The following is a 21,023-nucleotide window of genomic DNA, read 5'->3' as shown; positions in this document are numbered from 1 at the left end:
AGGCAGTAATCCCTAGTATTATAAACGGATCAAAAGATTAATAACTTGCTTTCTTCAAAATAATGTTTTTCTGTCAGTTACTTAACACAGAATTTCAAATTAAGGTAAATCCTATTTACTAACAACCCAAATTTTCATGGCCCTAATTTTGCAGGCACCTAGAAACTGCTCTTCATTTTCGAGTTTTCCTTTCTAATTCCACATACTCCTACATTTGATACAACTATTCAAACAAATCACATAAAATCAATATGACTAAAATCTATTGAGTGCCACCATCTACTGAGTGCTTAGAATGTGTCAGGCATTATTCTCTCATTTCTTTAAATGTACTATTACATTGTATTAGTCAAGATACGTGTTATTATCCTTATTTTACTAACAAGAAAACTACAGTGTACAGAAATTAACAATAAACTTGCCTAAGGTCAAACTGCTAATAAGGTGTGGAACTGAACTTTGAACCCAGGCAGTATAATTACAGAATCCTCACCAAAGACTGCCAAAGTAACATATGTTTTCTCTTCTTGAAATCTCACTACCCTGCCACTTTTGAACTGCAAGTTTCTACTGATTTTCTTGTTTGACCTTTATTATCAACTCGATGATCTCTAAAACCCTTTTACCTCCCAAGGCTTTATAGCCTCTAGAGTAATGATGCCTGCTTTAGAATACTGATTATGCTACTATAACTGTGTGATGCTGGGCAAGACTCAATTTCCTCATTTGTCAAAGCAAAAGGATATATGGCATCTATTCTGAGGGCTGTATGAGGTAATGCATAAAATTACAAAACAGTAGCTAATACACATATGCTCTACTACTCTGACAGTTACAACTTTTATAAGTACAAGTCTCCTCTAGGGTAGAAATAATTTCCTGATTTTGCTGCAAATTCAACTGATAATTAACATGAAATATTTTCTTATACAGTGTCTCGATTATTAGAATAGGCAGTACTACTATGACTCATTCATGGCATTTATAAGAATTTCAACAAAAAAAATTTTATAACAGATTTTATGCAACAGATTTTATATAAATAAACACTGGTGATTACAATGGCCTTTTCAGCAATATATAGTTGGGATTTTTAAAATATTGGGCTGAAAAAGATTACATAAAACTTCAATTCCTAAAATCCAGAACTATGAAAATCAAATGCTCTTTGTTACTTTTTTGAAGTGAAAACCTGATCAGAATACACTTAATACCATTTACCTCACTGTTAACGTGTATGTTTCAACGCTGAAATTTTAATTTGCTTAAGGAACTGCCTATTCCTCCTCCATCATTTTATGTGATATATGGCATACGTACTGTGTTACCTTTCTAAAACTGGTGAGGGTACAGGGGCACAGACATAACATTATACACTGAAAGACATCTGACTCCAAAGGGCTCCCCAAAACGAATGAAAACCTATATATCATACAAGCTTGGATTTACTTGAGAAACACAAGGGTAGTTCAATAATAAAAACCATTGGGTTCCAGAATGAACCCAATATAATCTTTAGGGAACAGAGATTCAACTTACTCTTCAAAGAATAGAAGTTATCAGAGTATTTCAGATATACAGGAAAAACTTTCCCCAACACCCTCTGTTCCCTTTTCATTGTAGATGGTTAGAAACAGTTGTACCTATACAATGTACAGGAGGACTGCATGAATCTAATATTATGTCGCCTTTTAAAAGGTCTGTAATTCCACAATATTGCTAAGGTTTAAAAAAAAAAAGCAAAGGGGCAATTCACTTTAAAGTTTTCCTTACAAGAGCTTCCTCAGAGAGAAACTTAACTGCTGCAGATATAAAAAGCAAATGTGAGGGAAAATTTCTGAAAGATGGAACAGGTCTGAATCTACTGCATTACTGCCTCTGAAAGTAAATAACTTCCTTGGAAAATTTTCAAAAACAGTATAATAAGCTCAAAAGAAAAAGAGACTGACAAGACCGATCTGCCTCTAATGAAACTAGCAAAAGTCCCAGTTCGTTAGGCTAAGTGCTGCATTTGATTTCTTTATATTCTATTACCACTTATCAATGAGTGGGAATAGATTACAATTTAGTTGTAATTCATAGGGGAGAAATTTGTAGTTATCAGATGATATAGTTGCCACAAATCTTAGTGTTACAAAAAACCCAGTTCTCTGAAATAATCTCAGAAAAAAAGTTTTAAAAGCAAAGAAAGTAGAAGAGCGTTCTAGAAACAGCAACAAAAGATTCACAGGTAGAGGATCTGGAGAATGGGGAAAATACACTGGAACTTGAGAACGGGAGAGACAGGTAATGCAGAAACAGAAAATGGTGACAACACATGAAATTCTACCCTTGCATCCAGGGATACTTACATCTAAGCTACCGTTACAATGTATACTTTGGGTTTTCCTAGCCTCTCCCATCCCTGACCTCCCAGAATCAAGGTAAACCCATGACAAGCAAAGGGGTGAAAAGTTCCCTATATGCCTCTAACCTGAAGGGGCAAAAGGCCATCAGCAAGAGGCTCTAATCAGAGTAACATGAACAGCATCAATAGGGAATGCCAACAGAGCAATTTGCTTCCTTCCAAGAAACTTAACTTTAACTTTTCTGGTTCGCTCAAGCCAGGAACATAACACGGCATTTTTGAGACATTATAGAAGGATATGTAACCTAACAAAGTAGAGAGTAAAATAAATAGAAATCTTTACTCTTATCTTTCCCAAAGATGAAATAAGCTTAAGATAGTTTAAAAAAAAAAAAAACTCACTGTTGGATAACAGAGCTTTCTGTTATGAAAAAGAAAATAAGCATAACTTAGAGATTTTTAAAACATGTCAGTAATACAGACATATTCACTGCCCACTATACCATACACTTTTAAAGTATGATCCTCCAGGCTAACATGTGGAATTCTGGAACTCACCTCAGACCTAATGATCAGATTTTAAGGGCATGGTTCAAAAAACTACATGTCAAACAGGCGCCTTGGTTGAATCTCAAGCACATGGAAATCTGTCCTATTCACATCTCAGCTTTCAGAATTAGAAAGAACTGCTAGTATCTTCACTAAGCAGTGACGATTAGTTTATAGCAAGAAACCAAATTTTTTTTAAAAGTCCTGACATACCTACTGTACTAGTGGGCCTTAGGAAGCATCACTACAGACAAAGCTAGTGGAGGCAATGGAATTCCAGCTGAGTTATTTCAAATCCTAAAAGATAATGCAGTGAAAGTGTTGCACTCAATGCCAGCAAATTTGGAAAACTCAGCAGTGGCCACAGGACTGGAAAAGGTCAGTTTTCATTCCAATTCCAAAGAAAGGCAATTTCTAAGAATGTTCAAACTACCACACAATTGCACTCATCTCACACACTAGCAAAGTAATGCTCAAAATCCTCCAAGCCACTCTTCAACAGTACATGAACTGAGAAGTTCCAGATGTTCAAGCTAGATTTAGAAAAGGCAGAGGAACCAGAGATCAAATTGCCAACATGCATTGGATCATCGAAAAAGCAAGAGAGTTCCGGAAAAACATCTACTTCTGCTTTATTGACAACGCCACAGCCTTTGACTGTGTGAATCACAACAAACTGAGGAAAATTCTTAAAAGAGATGGGAATACCAGACCACTTTACCTGCACAATCTGTATGCAGATCAAGACAGAACAGTCAGAACTAGACATGGAACAACAACAGACTGGTTCCAAATCAGGAAAGGAATACATCAAGGTTGTATACTGTCACCCTGCTTATTTAACTTATATGCAGAGTACATCATGCGAAATGCCGGGCTGGATGAAGCACAAGCTGGAATCAAGGTTGCAGAGAGAGAGATCAATAACCTCAGATACACAGATAACACCACCCTTATGGCAGAAAGCAGGGGAACTGAAGAGCCTCTTGATGAAAGTGAAAGAGAGTGAAAAAGTTGGCTTAAAATTCAACATTCAGAAAACTAAGATCATGGCATCCAGTCCCACCACTTCATGGCAAATAGATGGGGAAACAGTGAGAGACTTTATTTTCTTGGGCTCCAAAATCACTTCAGATGGTGACTGCAGCCATGAATTTTTTAAAAGATGCTTGCTCCTTGGAAGAAAAGCTATGACCAACCTAGCCAGCATATTAAAAAGCAGAGACATTACTTTGAGACAGACTCGCCAACAATGGTCCATCTAGTCAAAGATATGGTTTTTCCAGTAGTCATGTATGGATGTGAGAGGTAGACTATAAAGAAAGCTGAGTGCCAAAGAATCTGCAGTCAAGGAGACTGCAGATGTATGAAGAGTATCTTTCACATTACTGCCAAGCAAATTTGCTTTCTGTGTTTTCTGTTTCTTTGTTCAAGTTGAAAATTCCTTAAGATTCTTCAATGTCCTCCATTGCCTATGGCTTCAAGTTCAACTCCTCTGCACGTTACAGGGCCAGAGTTAAAGCATGCAGTCCTTAGTAATCACAACAATAAACGCTGAGTGTAGCAGAGATTTCTTAAGATCTGTTCATAACCATTAACTTTGGAGATATGGAAAATAGTGTCAGGCTGTGTATGGAGAATTTTCTATATTGTAGAATTCTCCTCCTGGATAAAGGGAAATGTTACATTAAAAACTCTTTAGATGCAGCTGGAAAAACGGCCACCCCCACACCTGTCACGCACCGCATGTTCGTGGGGAACCTGGTGCTAAACCATCCGCAGACGACCTGCTTCTGGGTCGGGCTTTCATACATAGTAAAGCAGCTCCCTAGCTGTGATCTGTTCAAAGTCAGCCCTCAAAACAAGGGTTCATAAAAGAAAAAAAAAAAAAAAAGTTTTAAAGAAAAAAAGGAAAAATAAGAAGAAATATAAAAAATTAAAACAAAAGAAACCTCTAGGTTTATGTAGAAGATTTGTTTAAAATATATAATAAATTAGCAACCAATCTATAAGGCATAGAGTTAGACTTGACCATAAAAACATGTTAACTCCTACATTTTAATAAAAAGTTTTCTTGGGGAATTCCCTGGCAGGTTAGTAGTTAGGAGTCCATGCATTCACTGCCAAGGGCCCAGGTTCGAACCTATTTGGGGAACTATTTACATCCCACAAGCTGTGTTGCACAGCCTAAATAAATAAATAAATAAAAATTCAGGTAAATAAAACTTTTAAAAGATACCATCTCAAGTAAAATAAAGCAGTTGAACCAATAATAATTGCCAAAAAGTACCAAAAATGTACGCATTATTATGTGAAGAAACCATTGACACTGCTCTGGTTGTGGGTCATCATCCAGCCAAAGACCCAATATGCAGTAATACAGAGATGAGATCATTTTCATTCATTACACCAAAGAGCCATTATAACCACCACCCACCCTTTCCCCACCACACACAATTTTTTTAACGACTCTGGAGAAGGCAGGGTGTCATTGGGGTAAACATAACTGCACAGAGTTCTGTGTGTGAGTTAAAGAGTAATTTCCTATCCTAGTCCAGGAGCCATTACATAATACCAAATTCCTTGAACTTTATCAGTTTATTCAGTCAAATTATAAAATTTACAAATTCACAAGGTACTGACCCACTAGTGTGTGTGTGTCTGTGTGACACACACACACACACACATTCTTAATTATAGTTAAATAATTCTAGCATCCCTAAAGTGACCCCTTGCTTTTCCCTTCATTTTGATTTATCTGGATCTTTGTCAAAAGTAACAGACAAATGAAAGTTTAAGTCTCATAAATATCTAATTAGAGTAGTTAAATAAAAGCAAAGGTGTCTTACATAAAAGTCTTACTTATAAATTTTATTTATAAATATCCCTGTTCTATACGACAGAAAACTTAAATAAGCAATTCACAATTTAAACTTACAAATGTGTCTTTAAAAAATGAATTAAATATGATCATTAGCAAGTCTATTACTGGCAAAAGCATTTGAAAGATCAGAGATTCTAGATGAATCTTACTTACTATTTGTATTGTATTTATTTACTACTTTACCACAGGAAAACCAGAGTTATTCTGCAAATTTAACTCCAGTAACTATCTGGATCATATTAAAGCATATTTACCTCCAAGCAAACACAGAAGCTTCAACTAATACATTATCTTTAAACCAGGTTCTTTGGAGTTCTAAAACCAGAGGTTAGTGAATAATAAATAACAGTTCTGAAATACTTGCTTGATTTAAAGACAAAGAATGAAGCAATTATGAGACAATTATTTCTAAGACAGAAATCACATCAATGAGATATTTTAAAAATTACAAGCAAAACTACTGGTAATTAAATGGCTTTGAAGAAGACTAAAATCTAAACTTTAGACTTTAGGTTTTTTCAATCTGAGAATATTTTAATCTAAACCAAATTATCACTGTCATTGTTGAGAAGAAGATTTGACTAAAATGTTTCATACTCTTCGGATTAAAAAAAAAATTCATTTGGCAAAAGCTAAAAAGGACTGTGCTTGCCTATCACTCTCTAATTTACTCATAATTTAATACAAAGAGCCATTAACAAAGAAGTATAAACTATAGTTTATCCTCTGAATTGTGAAGACTTTCTTCCTCAGAATCTAAAGAACTAAAAATGCCCTAATAGCAGCAATCTTCAGGTTTGAACTAATTCTAATAAGAAAAAATTGCAATGAATGAAGGCTTAAAAGTTTTACAAAATTTAGACTGATTTTATTAAGGAAATAATCACATACTCACCTCCAACTTCACACCCCAATGAAGCCTGACAGTTTTTTTCTTAAAGATTAATTAGTTTACTTATTAAGTATACTAAAGGTCATGCTTCAATCAAGTTTTTACAAGCTATGAAAATTAAACTATATTCTAGGTGATGCATACATTTACTCAAAACCTATTTTAAGTTCTATTATGTATAAATGCTCACATAAAAACGTGGGAGTGTAAGAAAATCCCAGTATTAACAGGATTATAGTACAGCATGGAAAATCTACCCAAACTAGCAAACATAGTATAGAACAGGAACAAAGTAAATAGAAAATCTTCTAAAAACTGGTAGTTAATTCTATCTTGCACTTCCTTCCTCCACTTCATTTTCTAAGGGAACTGGTGTATCAAAAAAGAATAAAGCTCACTCTTGGCTGGATTTTTGGGGATGGCTAGTGGGCGGGTAGCTACTTAAGAGAAGGAACAGAGGAGTTTCTAAGCAAAAAATAATATATAAGTAAAGTTATCTTAATACGCCATTTGGGGAGTTTAATTCAATTCTAAAGCACAAAAACAGTAGGCAAGGTAAAGGGGATTATGGAAGGCCATAAAAAAGCGATCTAAGCCAATTTAAATACAATGGAAAGTCACTGAATGATTTTAAGGAAAGTAACATGATGAGATTCCTCAAAATGCACTGGATGAGTATAGTTAAAAGACTACTGCATGACTCTATGAGACACTTGGGTATTAACAACGCAGCAGGGAGAGAACAGACGGGATAGGACAATTACAGCCAATTATGGTATACAGAAGACAAATTCCCGGGGAGGGAGCTGTAATAGCAATAGTTATAGGTCTTCTCTTTCTCTTTACATTAAGTACATAACCCTCACCATAAACCCAAAATCAATATAAGGGATTTAATGATCTTATTTGAAAAAAAATGAATCCACAAAAACTCTTTTTTAAAGTAAACCTCTTCAAAGAGACCAAAACATTACAATGAGGAATAAAAACAAAATCTGGCATTTAAATAATGATAATAATCATGAGGGGGGATTATATTTCAACTATACATTATTTCTTAAAAATAAAACAAACTTCAATATTGCTAGCATAACATTCTTCCCATGTTAAATTCCACATCTTAATCTTAAGGGTTATTTCCCAAGAATATTCAAAGCTACCATCATTTTCCCAAGTGTCTCTCTCAAATCTTAAGTGATAAAGAATGTATTTTAAGAAAACATCATGTTTGCCTGTTTTTCCATCTTCAACTGTGAACCAGTCTAACTGATCACATCATCTGACAATAGTGTCCCATACGATTTTAGTAATTCAACGAAGTTTTCACAGACATCATGAATTCCTACATCTCTCATGAGACTGGCCACTTTATAATACAACCACTTCTCTTCTCTTCCACCAATAAAATCCTACAAAATTCAAAAAAAGTCCACCATTTCCTCTTTACAGATTCTTGCAATGTTCCTAGCATTCCTCCTACCTTCCAATTGCACTTCCACCAATAAAATCCTACAAAATTCAAAAAAAGTCCACCATTTCCTCTTTACAGATTCTTGCAATGTTCCTAGCATTCCTCCTACCTTCCAATTGCAGGGGATTGGGTGAGACAGAAAGTCTCTTCTCTATCCTCTACATGTGAACCCCTGTAGGTATTTTATAATCTAAAATAGACCCTACTCAAAACTACCCCATGACATTTTATTATCTCTTCTCTTCATTTCATTCATGTGTCAGCTTTCTAATATGTCTAACTTCCTTCCCAGGATACTACTTATATGTCATGTACAAATATTATATTTTTTCTTACTTAGCATTTCCCTCAACCTCCACACACACAAACACACACACACACACCCCAAAGGGAAGTTCCATAAAGGGAAGGACTGTCCAGCTACATCCAACACTTAAAACAGTGCCCAGTGCATCAGAGGCATTAAATTTTAAAAAGCCAGTTAAATGAACATAATACTATATTGTTAATATGTTATTAAAAGTCACCAGTGAGAGATTAACAAAGACCAGGGGCTTCCCTAGCAGCTCAGATGGTAATAAAGACCTGGCCACAACAGATAGAAACAAATGCTATATAAAGTGATATGACAGAGAGTGATATGATAATGAGAATTATCAGTTTATTAGAGAAGACGTTGTGATATGACAACTTTTACTTGCCTGGATGCACTCACATAATAAATATTCTATTTACACAGATCCCACATATGTCAGGAAGTGAATGCTAAGCTAAAGATAATATCCCACAGACTGAATCGTTCCCAACTGTTTTAAAGAAAATAAAATATGGACAAAACCAAGCTGAATTACGCAGGTAAAGTGATCCCAGAATCACTCAGAACTTATGCGGATTCTCTATAAAATGGTTACTGAAATATATCAAACATACCAGGAATGTTATTTTGCTAGAATATTCCTTGTGTCCCTTCCCCACATATCATCCCAAACTAGATGTAGAATGGCTTTCCTGATCTGACACAGGCCGCGAAGTTAGTGTAATCTCTGTCCTGCCACTGGACTGTTTGAAAATCCATGTGTTATCCTAAAACTATTTGTCTAAAAAGCTTCTGTGGGACCACAATTGTGAATGGATTAGCAAGTTAAAAACATGTAAAATTTCTCCTGCCCTGAACATAACAAAAAAGTTCAAATTCAAATGTTAGGTAGTAGATATTTCATCAATAGCACTTTAAATTTACATAGGGACCATAGACATTCTCCATATTTCACAAAAACACACTGAAGGAGGCCAGTCACTACCACTATTTAAAATCTAGGGAAACAGTCATGAGCAAGATATATGTAATTCCTGCTCTATAGAGAATACAGAAGGGAACACTTAATTAAATTAATAATGGGGAGTTATAAAGAAACTAGCAGAGATGTCTAAACAAACAGATCTATCTAATTCAACAGGACAGTGGCAAAGTCAAAGGTATTAGTTTAACTAACTTTTCGCTAATATTACCATTTCATTCTCTCAAATTAGAGATTTTTAATGTCATCTGATTTTAATTCACAATATATTCAAAGCTACTATTATTTTGAGAAATCTACCAAACTTTTAATTCATTACTGAATTCACAGTATTATAATATTCTACTACCTGTGCCTGGCATAAAATTTAAAGCATAAAGGAAAGAGATGGGCCATCTGAATCTCATTTCTACATCATGACCAAAAGTAATTTCTCAGGAGTTGTGTTCATTACACGGAAAAGGCTACCAAGGACTAATACCATATGTGCACTTTATAACATAAATCCAAAGCAATTACAGGTTTCAAGCTTTGTACCTGTGTGATGGAGAAGGAGCTTCAAATTGAGGCACTGTGCTATCCTCACTGACAGGAGAATATAAGCCGCTCATTTCCTGGAAGTACAATTATTAGAGTTATAGACACTCCAAAGAGAAGATATATAAGTCAAAAGGAGCTATTTATTTCTTTCTAATCCCAGGTTTTATCAGTTCCTTTTTGTCTCAACATCCAAATTTCTCAAGGTTTCCTCTCCATAGAGTACAAAAACAAGGATATCTGAAACTTATGAGACAAGTCTTTTTTATGATATACATACTTAAAGAACTAGAAATTCTTTAATAAATATTATTCATTACTAATGAAGCCACCAAATGCAGAAAAAGACAAATGTAAATTTTTTTAATGAGACATACTGTACATTATGTGAACAGTGAACTAGCCAATAATTTTTAATCAAGGTGAGAACCTACTGATAAATATTAAGGTAAGTATGGCAACTGACTAAACAGACCTTTGTCAGCGAAGGAATGACTCTGCTTTTTAATACACTGTCTAGGTGTGTGTTAGCGTTAGTCAATCAGTTGTGTCCAACTCTCTGCAACCCCACAAACTGTAGCCTTCCAAGCAAGAATAGTGGAGGGGATTGCCATTCCCTTCTCCAGAGGATCTTCCCGACCCAGGGACTGAACCTGGGTTAGTCACAGCTTTTCTTCCAGGAGCAAGCATCTTTTAATTTCATGGCTACAATCACCATCTGCAGTGAGTTTGGAGCCCAAGTAAATAAAATCTGTCACTGTTTCCATTTTTCCTCCATATAAGTTAAATAAGCAGGGTGACAATATGCAGCCTTGACGTACTCCTTTCCCAATTTTAAACCAGTCCATTGTTCCATGTCTAGTTCTAACTGTTCTGTCTTGACCTGCATAGAGGTTTCACAGGAGGTAGGTAAGGTGGTCTAGTATTCCCATCTCGAAGAATTTTCCACAGTTTTTCGTGATCCACACAAAGGCTTTAGAGTAGTCAATGAAACAGAAGATGTTTTTCTGGAATTCTCTTGCTTTTTCAATGATCCAACATATGTTGGCAATTTGATCTCTGGTTCCTCTGCCTTTTCTAAATCCAGCTTGAACATCTGGAAGTTCTTGGTTCATGTACTGTTGTAGCCTACCTTGGAGAATTTTGAGCATTCCTTTGCTAGCATGTGAAATGAGGGCAACTGTGTAGTACTTTGAACATTTCATTGGCTTTGCTCTTCCTGGGGACTGGAATGAAAACTGAACTTTTCCAGTCCTGTGGCCACTGCTGAGTTTTTCAAATTTGCCGGCATATTGAGTGTAGCACTTTCACAGCATCGTCTTTTAGGATTTGAAATAGCTCAGTTGGAATTGCATCACCTCCACTAGCTTTGTTTGTAGTGATACTTTCTAAGGCCCACTTGACTTCGCACTCCGAGATGTCTGGGTCTAGGTGAGTGATCCATCGTGGTTATCTGGGTCATTAAGATCCTTTTTGTACAGTTCTTCTGTGTATTCTTGCCACCTTTTCTTAATAGCTTCTACTTCTGTTAGGTCCACACTGTTCCTGTCCTTTATTGAGCCCATCTTTGCATGAAATGTTCCCTTGGTATCTCTAATTTTCTTGAAGAGATCTCAGTCTTTCCCATTCTATTGTTTTCCTCTATTTCTCTGCACTGATCACTGAGGAAGGCTTTCTTATCTCTCCATGCTATTCTTTGGAACTCTGCATGCAGACGGGTGTATCTTTCCTTTTCTCCCTTGCCTTTCGCTTCTCTTCTTTTCTCAGCTATTTGTAAGGCCTCGCCAGACAACCATTTTGCCTTTCTGCATTTCTTTTTCTTGGAGATGGTTTTGATTACCACCTCATGTACAATATTATGAAACTCCATACACCATTCTTCAGGCACTCTATCAGATCTAATCTGTTGAATCTATTCATTACTTACACTGTATAATCGTAAGGGATTTGATTTAGGTCATACCTGAATGGTCTAGTGGTTTTCCCTGCTTTCTTCAGTTTAAGTATGAATTTTACAATAAGGAGTTTGTGATCTGAGCCACAGTCAGTACCCAGTCTTGTTTTTGCTGACTATATAATCTTCTCCATCTTTGGCTACAAAGAATATAATCAATCTGATTTTGGTATTGACCATCTGGTGATGTCCATGTGTAGAGTAGTCTCTTGTGCTGTTGGAAGAGGGTGTTTGCTACAGAAGACCAGTGCGTTCTTCTGGCAAAACTCTGTTAGCCTTTGCCCTGCTTCATTTCGTACTACAAGGTGAAACTTGCCTGTTACTCCTGCTATCTCTTGATTTTCTACTATTCATTCCAGTCCCCTATGACAAAAAGGACATCTTTTTAGGGTTCTATAAAGTTCTATAAAGTCTTGTAGGTCTTCACAGAACTGTTCTACTTCCTTCTTTGGCATTAGTCAAAGTTACGGTTTTTCTAGCAGTCATGTACTAATGCGAGAGTTGGACCATAAAGAAGGCTAAGCACTGAAGAATTGATGCTTTTCAATTGTGGGGTTGGAGAAGATTCTTGAGAGTCCCTTGGACTGCAAGGGGATCAAACCACTCAATCCTAAGGAAATCAATCTTGAATACTCATTGGAGGGACTGATGCTGATGCTGAAACTCCAATGCTTTGGCCACTTGATACAAAGAGCCGAATCACTCGAAAAGACCCTGATGCTGGGAAAGATTGAAAGCAGGAGGAGAAGCAGAAGACAGAGGACGAGATGGTTCGATAGCATCACCGACTCAATAAATATGAGTCTGGGCAAGCTTTAGGAGATGGTGAAGGACAGGGAAGCCTGGTGTGCTGCGGTCCATGGGGCCACAAAGAGCTGGACATGACTGAGCGACTGAATCGCAACTGGATCATTACTGTTCAACTCTCTGAGCAACAACAGCAACTGGATCATTACTGTTCAACTCACCAAAGTATAAAAAAACAGGATATATCAGTCACTACTTTGAAAATATTCTTTGCAAACATTAAGAAAAGTAACATCCCTCTTGATGCAAATATTAGCTTTGTTTACTAACTGCTTAAACTCTAACTTTTGATCATTAACTCAGAGGAAAAGGGCTCCTAATAAATTATCACAGAAATTATGCCTGTTACTTTCTATATAATGGAGACTAATCCCATAAATTTAATGCAGCAATTTAAAAGAAAAGCAAAATTTTCATGAAATTGAAAAGCTACTCGAGATGTAAGAAATTCTTGATCTTACTTCCACTCTTTTGATATCCTCTTCCAAAACACTTAACTCCTTCTGAATCTGCTCCAGTTGCTGTAGATTAGAGAGGGGAAAAAAAAAAAAGCCTAAACCAAACCACACTAGCATCACCACAATCATAAAGTAATTTTATATTTGGAATATGATTTCTAGGAAATTGTGCACTAATGGTAAAATGTAGGGGTGAAAAACAGCAGATAAAAAGCACCGAACATTCCTATGTTAAAAACTAAATGTAAAGACTTAATATTTAAGAAAATAGTACTTTCTTTAATACAGTAATTAACTTTTTAATAAAAATATTAAAGATGAACAATAACAGCATGATTTAGTAAAAACAGAAGATATCCAAAGAACTTTCAAATCACCTTATTTAACTGTCAGCAATTAATGTCAGCATGTCAGTTGTTAACCTCATTTTAAAAATAAAAATAAGTCTCAAAGATTAAATTCTATTACCCAAAAGCAATCACAAGTTACCCTCTTAAGCATTTTTTAAAACATATTTAAGATAATGCCTCATCTTTGACATTTTGCCTATTGCACCATAACTTTTCTCCATGCCTTTAAAATGCAAAAATTTTAATTATTATATCATATTTAATGATATATTTGACAATCATAAGTAATTCTGAACCAATGAGTCTGCATTTTAGATTATATGAGTCTGCATTCCAAATTTTATTGAGATTACTAAAGTGAAATTATTTGATCAAGAGAAATAGCAACTCTTCACTACATGAAAAAAACTGCTTTCCAGAAACACTATCAAATTTAAGTTTCTATAATTATTATAAATAAGTGGCTGTCTTAATCTAAGCCAAATATACTGAAGCCAATTTTATTTTTTGGTCATGTTGTGCAGCATGCAGGATCTCAGTTCCCCAAATAGGAATCGAACCCATGTCCCCTGTGTTGGGAGCTCTGAGTATCAACCACTGAACTTTCAGGGAAAACCCCTGAGCAAGTTTTTAGAATACAAAATAACAATAATGAATATATTTATGTAATACTTATTGCCAGATGTGCAATAGGAAGTATTACACAGGAAAATAATCACAGAAAGATTAAGTGACTTGCCCAAGATCGCAGTAAGTACACAGCAGAACTGGAGTTGAAATCAAAGCAGCCTTCTTGTTTCAGAATTCATGCTGTTAACTACTGTGTTATATCACTACTACTTGAAAACAGTACCTTATTATTTAACTTTATTTTACCTAATGACTAGCAGGAGTAAACATTTTTAAGCATGTTTTCTTCTGAGGCAATATATAGACAGTTGATAAAATACAGTTGATAATTTATAGACAGTTGATAATAACTCAAATATTAACCAATCTTAAACATTTTGCTAAGTACTGTGAAGAACGGGATTTAGAAAACTCTAGCCCTTGCCCTCATGGAATTCAGTCTAGGGAAGAGCTTCTGGGTTGGTGAACATGTACGTTGGTGAGTACATGAAGATGCTGGGAGAACGGCACACCTGGAGAGGGTAGGGAAGCTCCATGCCCCTTCCCACATATCTCTTTTCTATCCTTTTACAATAAACCGATAATCCATTAAGGAAACGATGTTCCTGTTATGTGATCCATTTTAGCACATTATCAAATCCTTGGAGAGGGGCAGGGGAACTGCCAATTTATAGCCAGTAGGTTAAATATACAAATGACTTCTTGGACATGCAGTTATGATCTGAAGGGGCAGCTCAGCCTTGTGGGACCGAGTCCTCAACCAGTGGAATCTGCGGCCAACTCCAAGTAGATAGTGTTAGATAGAACTGACCTGAATTGAGTTTCAGGACACTCTGCTTGTGTCTACAGAGAACTGGAGAACTAGTTGGTGTAAGAAATCACCTACACATTTGGTGGCCAGAAATATGGAGAGAGGTAATGAATAAAGGAAACAAGTATTCTCCTTTCAGGCATCAATATAAGACATTACAGTATAGGAAATAGAAGAAAGACAAAGGATAACTGTTTTAAAATGCAAAAAGGAACAACTAGCCTAAATTCACTCTGCAAATGTGTTTCATAAACCAGAGAGGCAGAATCTAGAATAAAAGCATAAAGCAGAGACCAAGAATGTTTTGGAAATAAATGAAGAAAAGTTCATAAAGCTGAACTGTCATTATCTAAATGAAAACGGACCACAAATGGGAATGAAAATTGACAAACTTCTGGATCAAATCTGCCTTAACACTATTGTGAGTTTGGGGGGGTACTAAAAAAAAATAATAATAATAAATACACAAGATGGAGAACTGCTACTTGAGAGCACAGTCCAAAGTCATCAATAGAAAGCACTCTCAACACAGTATACTATATTACAACCCAAAGAAATTATTTTAAAAATTTGAAAAGTGAAGAACATAAGTCTGAATCCCTTAAGACTAAAACATAAAAGAATTCAAAAATAGAACCCCCTTTAATTGGCATTAGCTTTGGTGCAGTTAGGTTATCATTGGCACTCATTTATTTGACCTTCACTATGATTGAATAAAAATACGCTGAAGTATTAAATTCAGTATCTTAATTTTGTTTTTTGGAGCTAATATAATTAGAATAAATTACAGTTGCCAAGACCTCGTCAACTATCTGAAACATTCAAAACTGAACAAAAGAATACTGATAAACTTCCAGGGGGTAAAAAAAAAAGCTGGTTTTAAAAAAAAGTAGCAAAATTAATAATACTATATAATATATAAACAAAAAAGCACTAAAAATAAATTTTTTTAAAAAAGCACTGTATATTGATTAGAATATCCAATATCCAGAACACTGATAACACCAAAAGCTGAAAAAGATGTGTAGCAACAAGAACTCTCATTTATTCTTGGTAGGAATGAAAAATTGTACAGCCACTCTGAAAGGCAGTTTGGCAGTTTCTTTAAAAATTATACATATTCTTATCATATAAGCCAGTAAACACACTCCTTGGTATTTACCCAAGTGAGTTGAAAACTTTGATTCCAAAAAAACACATTGATAGCAGCTTTAGTCATAATTAACAATACTTGAAACAACCAAGATGTCCTTCAGATGAATGGATAAACAGTAGTTCATAAAGACAATGGAATAATATTCAGTGCTAAGAAGAAATGAGCTTCCAAGTCATAAAAAAAATGAGGAAATTTAAATGTGTTATTACTATGGGGTATATGGAAAATCTCTGTACTGTCTTTTCAATTCTTCTGTGAACTTAAAACTGCTCTAAAAAAGTCTTTTAAAAAATATAAATACAGTGAAGTAACTCTTAAAGAAAAAACATAAGAACAAAAAAGTCAAAAGAGAAAAGAAACAAAAACATAACAAAATGGCAGGCTTAAACTCTTTTACATTAAATGTAAATGGTTTAAATACAAAATTATAAGACTGAGTCTGGCAGAATGAATGAAAAACCTCTGCTGTATATAAGAAATTCACCTCAAATAAGTTAGTAAAACAACAAAGAACCAAAGATTCAGTAGGATGCAAAACATTCTCACCACACTGTGCAACTGCAGGAAACACATTCTTTCCAAGCACGAATATTTCAAAATTTAATAAACTAACATGTGACAGTGCAAATATCATACTATAAAAACCAAATTATTTTCTGATAACAATGCAATTATAACAAAAATCCGTATTTTTTTTTTTAAAAAAAGGCCTCCATTGGTAGTATAGTAGATAAGAATCCACCTGCAAATGCAGGGGACATGGGTTTGATTCCTGGTCCAGGAAGACTCCACATGCCACGGGGCAATTAAGTCCATGTACCACAATTACTGAGCCTGCTCTCTAGAGCCCATGAACCACAATTACTGAGGCCTGCGTGCCTAGAACCTGTGCCTGGCAACAAGAGAAGCCACCACAATGAGAAGCCTGTGCACAGCAACGAAGAGTAGCCCCATCTGACACAACTAGAGAAAGCCCACAGGCAGCAATGAAGATCCAACACAACCAAACATAAAATAAGTAACTTCTTTTTAAATGAAAGAATCCCAACATCCAAGTAATAAGTTTATCTATAAATAACCCACATGCCTAAGAAAAAGTATAACGAAAATTAGAGACTACTTTCAACTAAGGAATAACAAACAAAATGTCATACCAAAATTATTAGATGCAACTAAAAGAATTATGGCCTGAAATGTGTATATTATTAAAAATAAAGTCTTCCTACTAATATGTATATCCAAGTTAACAAATTAGAAAAGAAACAACAAAATAAAGCCAAAAAAGTAGAAGGATGGACAATGTAATTATTAAGAAAATGGAAAACAAAAATAAAGTAGAGAACATAAACAAAGCCAAAAAGCTGGTTCCTGGATAAAACTCATAAAATTGATACATCCCTGAATACCTGACATGACCTGATCAAAACAAACAAACAAACAGAAAAATGTACAGCACCAATAAGCAGAATCAGGAATGAAAGACATCACTAAAAACTCTAGTGGTATTAAAAATTTAGTATTAAGACCAATCTAATACTAAAAAATTTGAAAATTTAGAAGAAACAGACAACTCTTAGAAAAAATGCAACATGTCAAAAATGGCATCTAAAACAAAACTCTGAATATGCAGTAAATGAATCAACCAAGTTTCTGCAAACAACAGGTCCATACAGCTTTTCCAGCAAAATCCTTAAACATTCAGCAAAGATATTCATCCTAGATTATACAAATTCTTCCAGAAAACAGAAAAAGAGGGTACATTCTCCAACCAATTTGATAAAACCAACTTTATAACAAAACCAGACAAGATCAGTGTATAAAAAGTTAAAGAACAACCTTATTAATGAATATAGATGCAATAAGGGAGCAAAGGAGGGCAAACAATTGTCCTACTTATCTAGAATGCGGAACATTCAGTGATAAAACTAAACACTCTCGGGCAAATCAGGACAGTTGGTCACCCTAGGTGCAAAGTTGATTGAGTTTTTAATGTTAAACAAATAATGATCCATTTTAAATGAAAAAAAAATTATATCATCTCAACTGCACAAAAATTTTGGAGAATACTCAACCCCCACTTACAATTAAAAAAAAAAAATTCTCTTAGGAAACTGGGAATAGAAACTTAGCTCCTTGAAAGATTAAAAAAAATACCTACCAAAAACCTACAGAAAACATCATACCTAATGGTGACACGTCGAAAGCTTTCACTTTGAGATCAGCACCAAGACTAGGATGCCCCGCTATCACCACTTCTATTCATCATTGTACCGGATATCCTAGCCAGCAGAGTAAGACAAGAAAAATAAATAAAGGATATAAGGATCATAAAGAAAGAAACTAAACTGTTATTATTTGCAGATGATGTTGTGTGCAAAGAAAATACAAAATAATCTACAAATTATCAGAATTAATGATTTTACCAAAGTTGCTGGATACAAAAAAAAAAAAAAGTATGTGTCAAAATCAATTGCATTTCTATATGCCAGCAATAAATAGTAAGAAACTGAAATTAAAGACACAGACATCACTTAGAATAGCATAAAAATGATTGAAGACCTAAGGACAACTCTATAATAGAGATATATAAGAATAATATCATGAAAAATATCAAAATTTTGGAGGCCATTTTTAAGGACCTAAATATAGAGAGAGAAATACCATGTTCAACGGCTAGAGGACTCAATACTGTAAAGAGAGCTTCCCAAATTGATCGATGGAGTCAAAGTAATCCCAATAAAAATCACAGCAGGTATACCATGGAAACGTATCAGCCAGTTTTAAAATTTATAGAGAAATACAAAGAGCCAGAATAGCTGCGACTTTCCTAAAAAAAGAAGAGTAACTTACTTCAAAATTCCAGTATTTAATACAATGTGGTATTGCCAGAAAGACAGACAAACAGACTAGTGGAGCAAAAGAGAGCCTGGAAACAGACCCATGTATGTATGGACATATGATGTATGACAGATGTGGTATTTCAAAGCAATGGGAAAAGGATGAACTTTTTAATTAAGGATGCTTGGACATCTGGATATTCATATGAAAAATTCCCAAGTAGATTATAGATGTATGCATGAAAAAAAAGAATAAAAGATTCAAGTAGATAATATAGCAAAATGTCTTCATGACCTCAGGTGGAGAATTCTTTACCTAATAGAAAAGGCACTAATTATAACAAGCAAAACTAATAAATTTGACTCCACTATAGACAGAAACTTCTCTTCATCAAATAACATCATTAAGACAATGAAAAAAATTAGCCCAATTAGAGGGGAGAAAGATCTGCTATAGATAAGTAGGTAGACAGAACAAAGAATTTTTATCTAGAATATATAAGCAAACCAGAAGGAAAATCAATGAAATAGAAAAGATGCACAAAGCTTAAACCAAGTACTTCATACATATACAAAAACCCAAATGACCAATTCATAGTACTGAGTACTCAACCTCATTATCCATCAGGGAAATGAAACTTAAAGTCACAAAGAGATACCAATATATATCCCAAGATGAGCTAAACTGAAAAAAGTCTACTGATATCAAGTACTGGTAAGAATATAGTACAATAGGAACATTCCTACAATTCCTGTAGGAAGAGTAACCAATTCAACCACTCAGGCATTGTTTGGCATTATCTACTAAATTTGAAGATGTACATATCCTATGACTTAATAATTCCATTTCTACATATGAAGCATAGAGATATATATTCTAATATATATCTTGATAAAATATATATATGAGACAGTAACACTGTTTGCAATAACAAAAATGGTGTGTATTCAATAGAATACTATACAACAACAAAAGTGAATCAATTATAGCCATATACAACACTAGGGATGAATCTTAACACTGAGCCAAAGAGAAGAACAAAACATTACATAATGCAGAAATGCATTTATATTAATTCAAAAGAAGAGACTTATAAATTAAAAATACTTAGACTTTAAAACAATAAAGAAAAACAGAGAGGTTAGAATACTGACTACCTAAAGGCAAGGGAAAAGACTATAATCTGGAAAGAGTAGGCGAAGAGCTTTATGAGTCCTAGCAAAAATCTATCATTGGATCAGGATGGTGGTTACATGGAAGATCGCTCTATGAATCTTTAAACTTTGATTTGTTTAACAAAGTTTTCTGTGCTTTATTTCATATAAAAATATTAAAATGCAATATATTTATATTCAAAATAAAACTTCAAACAAAACCAAAAGGAAACGAAGACTCCTCAAAACTGTCCTATTACAGAGAATTAAAAAGGTACCACAAACGACTAAAAGCATATTTTAAAATTAAATTGAATGAAATGTAAGGCAAATTGCTCAAATGCTGGTACAAATTTGCAACGAGGAGACTGGCTTTTACATAGAACCTGGAGCCCTCCTGTTCAATCTCACTTTGAAGAAAGAACAGCATGTTCATTTAAAAACATATATTTGTTAAGTGCTGTAGTAGGCTGGCTCTAAGACAGCCTCCAAAGAGTCCCACCTCAGAATCCATAACCTGTGTAATTCCATCTTTGTGTGGGCTGGACCCAAAAATTTGCTTCTAATAGAAAAAACATTTGTTGAAATGTAACTTTCAAGATTAAGCTACAGAAAGCTTGTGACTGCTGTCTATAAAACCCTCTCATTTTCTTACTTTCTCACTCTGAGGAAGTCAGCTGCCATGGAGTAAGTTATCCTATGGAGAAGCCCATGTGGTAAGAATTTGGTTATCTCTTTCCAACAGCCAATAAGTACTGGATGCATTCCTATCCCCGTAGAACCTTAAGATAACTGCTGCCCTGGCCAACACCTGGATTGCTTGTAGCTTGGTGAGAAACCCTGAGCCAAGGCACTCAGTTATTCTACACCAGGATTCCTGACACTAG

General features: G+C 34.8%; 1 protein-coding gene across 5 annotated transcripts in view; it reads right to left on the bottom strand.

Annotated features, from left to right (window-relative positions):
- The window catches only part of COP1 (COP1 E3 ubiquitin ligase), a 214,047-nt gene that overhangs the window by 134,880 nt on the left and 58,144 nt on the right, over window positions 1-21,023 (bottom strand). For 4 of the 5 annotated variants that reach the window (XM_043486125.1, XM_043486130.1, XM_043486127.1 and 1 more), the window contains 2 exons: window positions 13,201-13,260; window positions 9,979-10,055 (listed from right to left, as the gene is read on the bottom strand). The exons of the other annotated variant lie outside the window; for it this stretch is intronic. In XM_043486125.1, the coding sequence (XP_043342060.1) occupies window positions 9,979-10,055; window positions 13,201-13,260 (137 nt within the window). The remainder of the gene's footprint in view (window positions 1-9,978; window positions 10,056-13,200; window positions 13,261-21,023) is intronic. 5 annotated transcript variants of the gene reach the window in all.

Source organism: Cervus canadensis, chromosome 13, assembly GCF_019320065.1.
Source record: "Cervus canadensis isolate Bull #8, Minnesota chromosome 13, ASM1932006v1, whole genome shotgun sequence".
NCBI lineage: Eukaryota > Metazoa > Chordata > Mammalia > Artiodactyla > Cervidae > Cervus > Cervus canadensis.
Note: the sequence above shows the minus strand (reverse complement) of the source record. Positions and strands in the feature narration are given on the sequence as shown.